Here is a 15,250-nt window from a genome sequence, read left to right on the forward strand (position 1 = left end):
GTATAACAGTTCTGGTCCAGACCACACCCACGTCCATTTAAATCCATTAAAAAGAGCACTTTGATTACTCTCTTCCATGTAATTTCTCTCTCTCTCTCTCTCTCTCTCTCTCTCTCTCTCTCTCTCTCATTCTCTCTCTCTCTCTCTCTCTCTCTCTCTCTCTCTCTCTCTTTCTTTCTTTATTTCTTTTTTTTTCTTTCTCTCGCTCTCTCTCTCTCTGTCTATCTTTCTTTCATTTTTCTTCCTTTCTCTCTCTCTCTCTCTCTCTCTCTCTCTCTCTCTCTCTCTCTCTCTCTCTTTCTTTCTTTCTTTCTTTCATTCTTTCATTCTTTCATTCTCTCTCTCTCTCTCTCTCTCTCTCTCTCTCTCTCTCTCTCTCTCTCTCTCTCTCTCTCACACACACACACACGCACACACACACACACTATACCACCACCCACAATGACTTTTAGAGTCTTTGAAACTAACAGAAGCACATGACAATGAGGACAAGAATTATGTTGAAAGTCACTGGTTGTTTCATTCTCTCTCTCTCTCTCTCTCTCTCTCTCTCTCTCTCATGTGTGTTCCACAAGGGGGCGTTAGTGAGCGCTTTAGCCGACGACAGCATTCACTTATGGAACCTGCGTCAGAAGAGACCAGCCGTCCTGCACTCCCTCAAGTTCAACAGGGAGAGGTGAGTCAAGAGTCGAGTCGTTTCTGCCTTCTGCCTTCTGCTCGCTTCAGAAACAATGAATGAATCCTGATTATTTAATGATTAGCAAGTTCTGCTACCACGATCTCACATTTGTTTCTGTTTGAGTGAACTGACTTCTTTGTTTTTTGTGGTGGTTTTCTAATTTCATTTGTGATATTAATTATGTATATATTTAATTGGAAACCGAGTCCCAATATGCAGTGAGTCAGAGACAAACCTGTGTACACTATATACTAATTCACTACTTTCGGTTTATTCCGTGACAAATCCAGCTTGATGAAGATCATTAGCCTGAAAGCTCCAGTTCATGCCGCATTACAGTGACCTTGTATGCAGGTATCTACTGGAGATTTCAGACTATCCGTAAACTTTTTTTGCAGCCATCACCTTCCTTCGCAGTCGCAGAAGTAAGAGTTAAATATCTCGGTTAATTCCAGACAGTCGTTGATTTAATTTGAAAGGAACTGAGTCTTCACTTCTCATCAACGTCGTGTCTGCTGAAAAGACTGACAGCTCGCCAACAGCAGCTTTTAGGGGTGAACAAGTTTCTGCCATATCTCAACATCCATATGTGTGTGTGTGTGTGTATGTGTGTGTGTGTGTGTGTGTGACATTTTCCAAGTGTGTCTACACAAGTTTTTTTTTTTCACTCGCCTGAGGAGACGGCAGGAGCAGTGGAGCATGTGAGGATGAAAAGAGTACACAAGGTCTCTGAGGGAATATCCAGTCAGAAGCGTGTAGTCATTAAAGAGCAGACTCCAAGGGAAAAGGTTTTTTTTTTTTTGTTTTTTTTTGTTTTTCCCTAAATTAAGCCGGAGGATCTTTCTTCATCTGAACTACAATCTGTGTCCGAAAAATAGAAAAATAAGACCGCAATCTCGAGTCATGCCGGACTCAAAAGTTGTCTGAGAACAGAAATGAGAGTCAAGTGCAGCTTCGGGCTCATCAGTGAGGTAGAGAAGTGAGTCTAGGTAGTAAGAGGAACCTCCAGTGAACTCTACCTCCTTGTGCAGTCAGGCAAAAGACCTCGTTATTTACTTAATTCTTTTCCCCAAGGATAAAGAATGGAGTTTCCTCCTGTTTTAATTGTGTCTATGTTGATCATTGAATGTCTTTGTCATGTCACACTCCACTGTGGTGTTAATATGAAGCTCATACGAAAGTAGACCTTCAGGACTTTAAGAATGTATAATGTTTCATTACTATTTCTGTTTTGCACTAAAATACTAGAGGTGATATTCACAGAAAGGGTCCAGAAAAAGCAAATACAGTTATTGTTTTCCACACAAATGTTTGTATCTTCAAAGTAAATGTTGATATCAAACTCATTTCTGTTCTCTGAGATGCTCCAAGTGTTTGTTCATCTAAAACGCAGCTCGGATTTTATCTTCAACACTAAAATTCAGCGTAAGAGCATCAAAAGAGGGAAAAACACACGTCTCACACTGAAAGACAACAGAGTCCTGACTCATTTTAGATCAGCCTCAGAGACAGAACATCATTCATTCGTTTTTACTGATTGAAAATGAATGCTAGTTTACTGGGAGTTTTTTAAGGGCTTATTGGATCTATTATATTTGTCTTTGTTTTGCTTTGAAGCTCATTTTACACTGTAAGGTTTTTCTGTCACAATCATCAAGTCTGAAACTGCGCAAAAATACAGGATTTCTTTAATACAGCAATGTATTAGAGCTAGCTACTTAGCACGTGAACGCTCTGTTCTTCGAATGTATTTACTGTCATGGCAGCGTGAGATGATCTCATGATTTTCATGATCTTTATCATATATTATCAGATGTTGAAGAACAGAATTCTGCCAAAATTTTATTGAAATTTTTCTGTACATTTTTGTGTGTTTGACTTAGTATTAGTGTTATATATTGCTAAGAATTTAACCACCTGCACATGAGCTGGAGATTTTTGTTTAAAAATGCTCAGTTTCACTTTTTTTTTTAATTTGTGATGAGGGCTTTGGCTGAACCTGTTATCTCAGGGCAAGTCTGCGGAAAAACGGTGGCCATTTTGAATCCCAGAGTTTGTTTGATTTTGTGTCAAATGAAAAATCTACGAACTGGATTTCAGAGGGACTGTTAAACTGAGAAGGATGTAAATCTGTTCACACCTACAGTCTGATCGCTGTGACTAACCGCTGTGTGGATGTACAGGAAGTGTGGATGAATGTAATCAGGTATGCTCAGGACTGCTAGAGATAAAAAAAAAATAAAAAAAAATCAATATCCAAAAGCTTCAACAGTCAAAGCTTTAACCTCTTTTCTACCCCAAAAAGTCTGATTCGGTGAGGCGCTTTGTTCCGTTCTACAGTAAACACTTCTCTCCACAAAGACTCCTGCTGCCTGGACTGGAGATTTCTGGGGTTTTTGCGAGACAAATCCTGCTTCTTATCATCATTTCAGGCTGTAGAATAAAAACCAGAGGATTTTGGAGTCTAGTGGCATCTAGCTGACAAGTAACACTGTTCAATACCAGAGATTAGGATTTTCCCTGACTTTTAAGCTTCAGGCTTGTTGGAGTGTGTGTGTGTGTGTGTGTGTGTGTGTGTGTGTGCGTGTGTGTGTGTGTGTGTGTGTGTGTGTGTGTGTGTTTGCATCTCTGCAGGTCAGAAACTCTGTAAAGAGCAAGCAAAATGTCAGGAGTGCAGGGAACCCAGAAGCCATGCTAACACACACCACACACTCCTTTAGCTCAGCTAACACACACACATGCACACATATACACACTCCAGTGTACGCATACACACACACCTGTGCCCCCTCTACCAGCTTTGTGTACTGGAGTGTGTGTGTGATCTATTTATTTAGGTATTGATTTACTCATTTACTGATATACTCATACATTTACAATGCTGTCTGTTTTATGTCTGATTAAAAAAAACACAACATACATCACATGTGGGGATGTGGTAGCTCAGTGGTTAAGGTGTTGGGCTACTGATCGGAAGGTCATGGGTTCGAACCCCAGGTCCACCAAGCTGCCACTGCTGGGCCCCTGAGCAAGGCCCTTAACCCTCAGTTGCTCAGTTGTAAGTCACTCTGGATAAGGGTGTCTGCTAAATGCTGTAAATGTAAACATTAAAGCGGGAGGAATGTTTGTGTGTACTGAAGTGTGTGTGTGTGAAATCTGTTTTTTTCTCTCAGATCATGTTTTCCTGAGATTGCAGGAATAAAGGATGAACTCTCTGGGGTTTTTACTTCCGTTTGTTAAGTTCCGCACTAGGGTTTTGTCAGCGAAAGAGAAATCTGTTCGAGTCATGCTGGTGGCCTCACAGCAATGCCACAGGTTGTGTGTCTGTCCCACTGCTCCAATGTGTAGAGACTGTACACTCTGGATCTCAGATCTCAGTTGTGGTTCTTGTAACACTTTATAACTCTTTATAACACCTGAGGTGAAGACACAGCCATTCACTGTTGTGGATGATTTGTTCCTAGCATTAATGCTAATGGTTATCCAGCAGAACGCTAACTTTCCTGCTATTGATCTTCAGACCGCGTCCCTCGTTATTCCGACAGAGTGCCCAGCTTTATTTATTTATTTGTTTGTTTACTTAAATCCAGGTCTCTGCTTCATAATCCCTTACAAGAGGCTGATGCTTTTCACATCCTCGAGGAAAATTGAGTTCTTGACCACGGCACTTCATCGAAAAGGAGGAACGTTTACTTACTCAAGGAAGATTAGATCTGAGACACTTCTCAGAGGATCTCCTGTTTCTCTCTCTCGCTCTCTCTATCTCTCTCTCTCCCTCACTTCCCCGTCTCTAACTCTCTCCCTGTCACTTGCTCTATCTCTCTTTCTCTCACTTTTTCTCGCTGCTCATCAGAGAAATAGCAAGTGTGAGTTTCTAACAGTCCAGCTTGTCGGTTGTTTTGTGAAATGTTGAAGTTGGGGTGTGTGTGTGTGTGTGTGTGTTTGTGAGAGAGAGAGAGAGAAAGAGTCTGACAGTTATAAGAAAGTGTGTTGAGTGTCTCTCAACTCACTCGTCCATGAATATATGCATGATTCTGCAGAGGATCAGGGGTAAAAAAAAAAGTGTGTGTGTTTGTATTCATATCCATTCACCCCCTAAAATGTTAGCCTTCTCTATAAACTCAGACTTCCCCTTTGCACCGCAGCTCAGCAGCTTGAGAATGTCTCTGAGTTAAACGACGCATCGCTGCTGTCATGTCATGTGGAAGGATTTTTTTCACACTTCAGAGCTGCAGGTGCTAACTTCCTGTTCGGCTTTTATTCCATCTGAATTGAGGCCATGCTCTGTGTCCCGGGCAGGCGTGTAAACACCGTGGTGATGGGTTCGGAGTGTGTGTGACCGTTAACGATTTCTCTTTCCTAATGTCTTCTTGTTCTTTTTTTTTCCCAGGATAACCTTCTGTTACCTGCCTTTCCAAAGCAAATGGCTGTATATCGGCACAGAACGAGGAAACATCCACATTGTAAACGTGGAGTCTTTCACGCTCTCAGGATACACTATCATGTGGAACAAAGCCATTGAACTGTGAGTGACAAACACAAACACACACACAAACATCACAGCATATACACAACCTTCAGATTCAGCTACTGTTTCTATCATGATTCATTTGACTGAAAAATGCTAGCATGCTAATCACCTTTTTGAATCAACGTTGCAACGAGTTTTGTTTACAGATCACTTTGGTGGTTGGAAAGAAGGCTTGTGTTATATTCTGAACGAAGAATTGGAGACTTTTTTAAGAAATTAAATTAACATTAGCTTGAAGGTTATACACTTTTTTTAAAAATGGATTAGCTTTAAAAGAAAGGAAGTACTAAGCAGCTGCGCTAACTCTTTTGCTCGAGATGTTTTGAGCATGTCATATCACACGAGATATACAGTGATAAAATATAGACAAAAAATTAACCTACTGTACAGGAAGTGACATTTCAGGCCTGATATAACAAACGTTCTAGGGCCCTTCTCTAGGTTCTGCTCCTCGTACTGCACTGACTCAAGAGAAATTTAGACAAGAGTTAGCGAATGACGTCACCACTAGGCTTAGCAGAACATTTTAAAAATGTTGAAAAATAAATCACACAGCATGGGCTTATTTAAAAGATCTTTGTAAGACGTCTCATCCACTGGAGTGTTGCCGGACATCTTGAGAATTTTTTTTTTCATCCAGCGTCAGCGCCTGGTAGCCCCGCCCCTCTTCACCTATGTAAGAAAAGCTGTGAGCGTCCAACGTTCCATATCCGGGTTCATGAAGTGCTCTTCTTCAATACTCAGTGTAGAATAATGTGTGATTTGTTTTTGTCTGCTTTAATGATCACACACACACACATTTGTTTTAATAGCCCTGTGAGGACCTGTCAGACTTTCTAGGGAATATTATTCCAGTTTTATAAACTATAGAGTTTAATAGAATGCATTATGGCCCTGATATGATGTGAAAGCCCATTAATGCTTCAAACAAGGATGACTTCATTGCTTTGTCCTGGGTTTTGACATCACTAATTACAAGCTCTTTATTTCTCCTCTTTCTCTTTCTCTTCTTCCTCAGACTCTAAACTCCACATTCACAGAGATTATCTCCCCTTACCTGCTTGTTAGAATTGCAATAACCTGTTAAACGTTACAGATGATGTCATCACCATTGCGTCGCTCGACTAAACCTTTCATTATAATGCTCTCTTTATTATAATGCCTCATCTTTTTGTGCCTGATAATTATTGAGCATATGGGTTTGGGTTTTTTCCAGTTAGTATCAGTGATGTTGCTACCCGGTCAGGCCATGGTGATTGTGCCAAATGCTAAACAGTCAAGGGATGAGATCATGCCAGTGGGGCTGAGCTGCCATATTCTCTGGATATACAAACTGTATTGCTCTCACACTACACAAAACAAATGACAGATGACGGTCCATGTTGGCAGGACGGTACATTTTTATGTTCACACAGTGAAAGAATGGAGATCATACATGGCATCAGGCCACAGCTTGAACTAGAGATTGAACAGAGAGGTTCTGGCACGTGATAAGGACCTATAACCTCTGTGTCTAGGGTTTCAACATGATCTTAACATGAACGTCTATCTCAGAATACTGTTCCTTCTTATAAGCATAATGTAAGAAAAATTCTAATATACACTTATTATACTGAGATAATGAGACACTGATTATACTGAGATACTGATATACTTAAATACTGATATACTGAAACACTGATTATACTGAGATACTATACTGTGATATTGATTTACTGAGATACTAAGTTACTAAGATACTGATATACTTAAATACTGATATACTGATACTGTGATACTGATTTACTGAGATACTAAGTTACTAAGATACTGATATACTTAAATACTGATATACTGATACTGTGATACTGATTTACTGAGATACTAAGTTACTAAGATACTGATATACTTAAATACTGATATACTGATACTGTGATACTGATTTACTGAGATACTAAGACACTGATTATACTGAGATACTGATATGATGATATACTGAGATACTGATACTGTGATACTGATTTACTGAGATACTGATAATGATTATTCTAAGATACTGATACTGAGATACTGAGACACTGCTTATACTGAGATACTGATTTACAGAGATACTTATACTGATTATACTGATAATGATTATACTGAGATTCTGATAATGATTATACTGAGATACTGATACTGAGATACTGATACTGATTTACTGATTATTCTAAGATACTGAGATACTGATACTGATTATACTGAGATACTGATACTGATTTACTGATTATTCTGAGATACTGATACTGAGATACTGATATTCTTAGACACTGGGGTACTGATACTGCGATACTGATTTACTGATTATACTGAGATACTGATACTGAGATACTGATACTGATTTACTGATTATTCTGAGATACTGATAGTGAGATACTGATACTGAGATACTGATACTGATTATACTGAGATACTGATACTGAGATACTGATACTGATTACACTGATTATACTGAGATACTGATACTGAGATTCTGATATTGATTATACTGAGATACTGATATTCTTAGACACTGGGGTACTGATACTGAGATACTGATTATTCTGAGGTACTGATTTACTGATTCCACATAAGAGAGAATAGAAGATGTTTGTTGCAGAGACTCATTTCCCGATATTGCACAACATTGAATGTAACAAATGAAAAAACATATGTATCTTTTAGTAACGAAAAACAATTATTTTACGAATTTAGGTTTATTTGTTTATTTTGTTGAATTTATCTACAAATTCAGGATATAAATTATACATGATTTTCTTTTTAATTAATCCCAAATGAGCAAAAAACTTGAGCGGCGCCAGACTCTGAAAGGAGCTCATCCTCATCTGGGTCAACCATCATTTTCAGCTGTGTCCGAGCTTAGGATTATATAAGAGTGTTATCGTTTAACAGCACTGTGTGTGTGTGTGTGCACGAGCACGTGTGTGTGTGTGTGTGTGTTTGTGATCATTGTACAGTGTAGTTGTGTAGTTAGCTGGCTGGTGTTTCTTATGTCAGGGTTTATAGGAGGTGAAGTCACTTTCAAAGACTCACACATTTGCACAGCAGGTGTTCAAAAGAAAAGGCACTCCATTAGCAAGTGAACACATCAAATTTATTCTAAGTTACGCTCGCAATCGAACTCTCAATCACTCACATGTATGGAGAGAGAGGGAGAGAGAGAGTGAGAGAGAGGTCTAAGACAAGAGGCCCAAACTGAAAGTGAGCAATGCATCAGATTTGTGTAAGAGTGCACATTATTACAACTGAAAAAGAAGTGCAGTGAAAAAGAGAGAGCGGCCTTCTGCCCGTCTTGCTCTTGTTGCCATGGTGATCTTCTTTTTCCAAGATCGGTCACTCCTTCTAAAGTAGGGGGTTTGAGCGAGCGAGGGTACGGCTGCCAAAATTAGGAAGGATCCAAACCTGGAAGACATGTGCGCTAATGTCCACACCATTAATCTGTCCCGTCTGAGCCTCTGTCTCTGTCTGTCTCTGCTTCTGTTTCTTCCCCTCTTTCTCTCTCTCTCTCTCTCTTTGTCATTTTCTCACCTAACACACACACACACATCATACAACTTATTTCTTTTGGTCCCACTGCTTCTTGACCTTGTACACCATGAGTTTGTTTACAGCAGTGGTTATATGCTGATTTCCCACAGGACACACATACACACACACACACACACACACACACAGTTACACACGCAGTTACACACGCAGTTACACAGACTGTCTGATATGATTTTCATAACAGCAAATACCTTCGCCTCCAGCTGCACATCAAAACAATGTTGGTCGTTTATAGACTTTATTTGTTTTGTTCTGTCATCATGACCTTAAAGAAGAAAAGAAAGAGAAAGGAGAAAGGGAGAGGTCACAGCGGAGATGCAGATTAGATGTTTACACAGCAAAAAAAACAACAACAAAAAAAAAAAAACGTTTTGCTGTCAGCTTCATTTTTATTGTTGCATTGGCACTTTTCATCAGGAAATGTGTGTGTCTGTGTGTGTGCAGTTGGTAATCTGTGTCTATTGGAGGTATGTAGCTGCATCGACGCTGTCTGACAGAAATGTACTAGTTTTTTGCCTGGAGTGTGATGAATGCTGTGTCAGCACATCTTTAGTGCTTTTTTTCTTTCTTTCTTTCTTTTTTTTGTACTCTTTTTTTATTTAACCAAGAGTTCATTTCGAGGTCCTGAAGAGTCGTGGAACTACGCCGATCAAGAACGAGCATTTAAAGTGTTTTTTCCTCGATTGTATTTCTGTTACACTGCAGAGTCTGAAAGGGTTATGTGACGGAGGAAACTTTCCTTCTTTTTTTCTCTCTGAAAACTGTGCCATGTCAGCTCCACTCACACTGGAGTCTCCTTACAAAGGATAAATGTCTTAAAATTAAATATCTAGATCAGTATCTACACAGTAATGTAGAGAGTCCACCGTGTGACTTACTATGTGTTACTATAGAAACGGGAACGTATTACTGCGTGTTACAATACGTCCTCCTGGGAAGTGGATTTACGACGTCAGGCACGTCAGAGTCGTCAGAGCCAGATGAAGGTTCTCTTAATTAATGGCAACAGAATACTGAAATGGTTTTGAAAATGAAGAGCAAAATAAATAATGCACATCAGGTTTTGTGTGTTTTGCCTTTTTTATATTTTTTAATTAATTGAGCAAATTTCTGTAACTTTCCTTGTTAATAGTACAGTGTGTGATTGTAATCTTTACAGGAAGTTGGCTTGCTTTATGGTAAATATAAATAAGCCTGATATCAGTTTCTGAGGAGAGTAAACATTTAATTTCATTTAATTTGCTGCAGTTTTCTGATTGCCAACCTTCCCAACTCAGAAACTCAGAGCTCAAAGAAAATCCCACTCGTAATTTTAACTTGGTGTTAACGTTCTTCTTGTCTGTAAGATCTTTCCAACACGCACCATAAGCACAGGCGCATTAATATAAACCTGCTACATCCCGAGAGCTGGAACTTCAACCCGAGCTACAGTACAGTATTCGGTCACCTAATGATTCAAGAATTCATCCTATTGGAATCACGCTTGTTAATCCAGCTGTGAACTCAGGAAAGGAAAACACAGAAACAACGGCTTTTCTCTTTTCTCTGTGATGAAAACAGAGGGACGAGAACAGCACGTATCCCACCTTACACACCGCACCGTAGCAGATGACCTGCTGATTGACAGGAAAGTCTCATCTCGAGTTGTACATATAACGAGGAAGGAGGACATGGTGAATTTTGTCCCTTTAAGCTGTTTAACACACGTCTCATCAGTAAAGAATTAGTTTACATCATTCATTCATTCATTCATTTTCTACCGCTTATCCGAACTACCTCGGGTCACGGGGAGCCTGTGCCTATCTCAGGCGTCATTGGGCATCAAGGCAGGATACACCCTGGACGGAGTGCCAACTCATCACAGGGCACACACACACTCTCATTCACTCACGCAATCACACACTACAGACAATTTTTCCAGAGATGCCAATCAACCTACCATGCATGTCTTTAGACCGGGGGAGGAAACCGGAGTACCCGGAGGAAACCCCCGAGGCACGGGGAGAACATGCAAACTCCACACACACAAGGCGGAGGCGGGAATCGAACCCCGACCCTGGAGGTGTGCGGCGAACGTGCTAACCACTAAGCCACCGTGCCCCCCTAGTTTACATCATATTTCTATTTAAAAACGTAATTACTGACTATTATTATAATATACATATATATAATATAATATATATATAATACATATATATAGAATAGTCAGTAAGACACGTGCAAAACTCATCCTTATATCATCCATCTTTCATCTTTCATCTCTCTCCATCCAGAAGTTCCTCCTGTTTGTCCATGTTGATCACTGAACGTCTTTGTCATGTCTCACGCCACAGTGGTGTTGATATGAAGCTCATATGAACATAGACACTCAGGACTTTATTTAAGAATTTATAATGTTTGATCAGTATTTCTGTTTTTCACTAGAATACAAGAGGTGATATATTCATAGAAATTATCCAAAAAAAAAACAAAAATGGTTATTTTCTCTCTAACCAAATGTTTGTATCTTCAAAGTAAATGTTGATATCAAACCCATTTCTGTTCTCTGAGATGCTCCAAGTGTTGAAAGAATATTTTCTTTTGTTTAATAGAAGTCCAGTGTGACAATGACACAAAACTCACAGAACAGCTACAAACATGCTAACACGCTAAAAACGCAGGTCACATACAGCGATGTATTAGAGCTAGCTACTTAGTTTTTAGATGCTTAGCTATTTACTGTCTTGGCAATAAGAATTGATTTCATGATTTCTGAGATAATAACAGATGCTGATGAATAGCGTCATCATGATCGGTGATCAAGAATTCTGGCAAAATTGTATTGAAATCTTTTTAGTAAAAATTGTGCAGTTGTTACACTTATGGCCTCCGCTTGCACATGTTTTGTTATTTGTCAATATAAACACAAATGTTTGTTCGTCTAAAAAGCAGTTCAGCTTTGATCTTCAACACTAAAATTCAGTGTAAGGTTATCAACAGAGGGGTTACCAACACAATGAAAGAACAGCAGAGTCCTGACTCGTGTTATCAAAATCATTCTTTTGTTTTTGCTGAAAACGAGTCCCATGAGTTCCTCTGGTGTTCTGGTAGAAATGTTTAACTCTTGTGTTTGTCTCTGTTTCAGGTCCTCCAAGGCCCACCCTGGTCCTGTCGTCCACATAAGTGATAACCCGATGGATGAAGGCAAGGTAAAAGCTTCTCTGTCATAATATCTAACCATATCTGATGGAACACAAACACTAATAATCTAAAACCTGTTTTTTTTTCTTTATTACTGGCTAATAATGCCGTCTTTCATTAAGCAGACGTCTGGAACTTTCTGACAGAGATGAATATTTCAAGCAGCTCATATTGAAAATGTAATGTCTAGGGGAATAAAAAAGCACTCATTCTGCGTGGTTCGACAGGTTAAAAAGTCTAGAGTTACTTCTCCTTAACTTTCGCTGCCATAGCAACAGCTAGCGGTGCGTCATTAACATTATGTAATGTTACGCCTGTTGCTTTTAAAGCATCTCGACGCTGGAAAGGAAAATAAAATCCTCCGTTCACTACAACACGATGATGTGGATCTCCTCGTGCTGTCTCATCAGATCGCAGTAGAGACAATAAACAACCCCTGTGGCGACACGTGAGGAGGAACGAGTGAGAAAAAAAAACTGGATTTTTTTTTAAACCCGTGAGATTTTAGTGACGGTTGGATGTATCCAGAGCTGAATGAAGCGCATGCAGTGATGATTTAATGGCAAAATACAAACTAGAACGTCAGGAAAGTCTGAGTTATGCGCAGTTCTGACCTTGTTTTATTTATTTTTTTCCTCCAGTACAATAATGAAGCAGTTCTGTAGCGCATCAGCATGGTAATGATGCAACCGCTGAACCATGATGTCACACTGAAATTCATGCTTTGGGCTGTAGATACATTCAAGGCCAATAAACATGACACTATTCATTTATTTAATATTAGATCCCACTGGAGATCTCCATCTCACCCACACGTTATTGTTTCCTGACCTCCTTCGAGTCTTTTAGTGGCTTCATTAATTTGTGTTCGCAATTAACACTGGGACTGATTATACAGCGATTTACTCTACTATATAACCCTTAGATCTTCTCCCTCATATATCATTCATTATTTATTATTAGTTCTTATTAGTAATGTAATGACATTTTAACTGGACACATGAACCACATGCAGGCAATCTTTATTCTCTAAAAGCCAAACCCAGAAAACTGCCTTCCTGAATCTAATTCTGAATGCGTTCTCAAGTCCGTACAGAAATACCGACACACTTTAACTACTGGTTCTGTCTCTGCTTCATTTCTACTTGATTGTGACCCCCCAACCTTTCAAAGTTGTAAAATGTGGAGATAGAAATTCACTGTGCTGTAACGTATTCGACAAAATAGTCTTCTATTCTTTGATTAAAACTCTGTGGAAAGATGTGATAGTCTGGCTATTCATCGGCAGGCTACGTTCAATCCGACAGAGCATGGAAGAAGGTTTATAGCTGTTATTCTAACCAAAAATGATTAAAATCAAGTGTTGACTGGCTTGATCTTTTCCCCTGCCAGGAAAAGTGTAAGGAACATGTATGAAAGGAAAAATCTTGTATTTTATGGTAAAAATCTGAAGTCCTTTTCAATTTCAGGCTCTACAAAAAGTTCTATAGTGAATATTTACGCAAAGCACAATAAAGGATTATTACAGGAAATCTTTGCACTGTTCTGATGAAATCTCAACAATGATTTAACTCAACATTAATTCTCAACAATGCCTTTATTTATTTATTTATTTATTTATTTATTTATTTATTTATTTATTTATTTATTTATTTATTTATAGGATGCTCCATATGTGAGATTTGTGTTATAAATATAAATGGGATTCTAGCTTAATGGCATGTTTAATTTACACTTTTTTGTGCTCGCTCACTTTGACTTGAAGCTCACTTTTTATCTCAGTCTCGTCTGATCTGTAATCTGTCGTCTGGGTGCATGCCGTGCCATGCCGTGCCGGAGCCATGCTGATTGCCGCTGATATTCCTTTCTTTCTGTCTGTTTCTATTTCAGCTTATAATAGGATTTGAGTCTGGCATCGTGGTGCTGTGGGATTTGAAGTCGAAGAAGGCTGACTACCGCTATACCTACGACGAGGTTGGTGCAAGTTTCCTCCTCCTGCTCTGTCTCCAAGTCCTGCTGTGGAGGCAGAAATTGGAAAGCAAAGCTCAGATACTAATAAAGGATTTCGATAAAAAAAAAAATATCTGTCATAGATGCCTCGTCTATAGAGAGGTGGTTTGTACAGTATGTCATGTCTTAACGAGGCTAACGAGATGCACATCGAATAAAACAGGAAACATTTTGAAATCACTTCCACTGAATAGAAATCAATAAAATCAAATAAATGCTACAGACAGAACTCTAGCTAGCAGTGTGTTTTTACATAAGAAGTGATTAGCATGCCTCTCGGAAAGACCCGCAAGAGTTCAGAGTGCTGTTTGGGGTGAAACAGATTTGATGACCTTTGTCAACAGCGGCAGTCAGCTCACATCAATCATTACACACTACATGTGGAGCCTAAGGCGGAGCACAGCACAAGAGAGTTTAACACTCACACAAAGAGTCAAATCTCATCCATCTTTCTCGCTCTGGAGTCTCCTTCTGTCTCCTTCATCTCTATCTTTCCCTTTTTCCCCATTTTCTCCTTTTCTGTTTCTTTAGTATCATCCAGTTGTGTGTTATTTGTGTTCTGCATGTCCGATTGTGTGTATTTTAGTGTGTATGTTCGCTTCTCTGGAGCTTTCGTGAATGTCAGCGACTCCCTGAAGCTCAGGCTCCTTGAAGCTCAAACGCCAGGCTACTAAGGTGACTTTTTTCATGCTGTTTGCATGTGATATCCGATTAAACCTCCATTAAGCTGCCCATGGGTTTATTTTATGTTAATTTAGTGCATAGGTGTCTGTGTGAGTTGCTGGTGTGTCGGTCAGTTAAATTCATTACTTAACATAGAAACTGATACTGTATATATTACACATGCAGTATATATATTCAACAACTTAATGTAGCCCCAGCATGATGTTTGTGTTGTTGGTGTTTGGTAGTGATGGTGTGTGGGGTGTGTGTTGATGTTGTTTTTTGTTGCTGTCCTTATTGGTGTAGATGGTGTTGGTCTTGGTGTCAACTTTTGTTTGTTTGGCCGATGTTGGCATTGTTAGCTTCGGTGGTGTTAGTCGGTGTTATTTGTGTGAATGGTGATAAATTCAGTACAGATAGTGTTAATGGTGTTGATTTTTTTCATATTGGTGTAGTTTGTGTGTATGGTGTTTGTATTGGTGGTAGTGTTCATGGTGTTTTTCTTGGTAAGGTTGATCTTGATTTGGTTGGTGTTTGTATTGGTGCTGATATTGGTGCTGATGGTGTTGATGTTGGAGGTTGTTTTGGAGTGGGTGTTGATGCTGGTGTGGTTGGTGTTC

The 15,250-nt window shown here is 39.3% G+C and overlaps 1 protein-coding gene across 4 annotated transcripts in view; it reads left to right on the forward strand.

The window, feature by feature from the left end:
* stxbp5a (syntaxin binding protein 5a (tomosyn)) overlaps positions 1 to 15,250 on the forward strand; it is a 70,453-nt gene that overhangs the window by 25,273 nt on the left and 29,930 nt on the right. For all 4 annotated transcript variants that reach the window (XM_060883848.1, XM_060883850.1, XM_060883851.1 and 1 more), the window contains exons 4-7: positions 576 to 676; positions 5,070 to 5,204; positions 11,902 to 11,965; positions 13,848 to 13,931. In XM_060883848.1, coding sequence (XP_060739831.1) covers positions 576 to 676; positions 5,070 to 5,204; positions 11,902 to 11,965; positions 13,848 to 13,931 — 384 coding nt within the window. The remainder of the gene's footprint in view (positions 1 to 575; positions 677 to 5,069; positions 5,205 to 11,901; positions 11,966 to 13,847; positions 13,932 to 15,250) is intronic.

Source organism: Tachysurus vachellii, chromosome 12 (assembly GCF_030014155.1).
Source record: "Tachysurus vachellii isolate PV-2020 chromosome 12, HZAU_Pvac_v1, whole genome shotgun sequence".
Classification (NCBI taxonomy): Eukaryota; Metazoa; Chordata; class Actinopteri; order Siluriformes; family Bagridae; genus Tachysurus; species Tachysurus vachellii.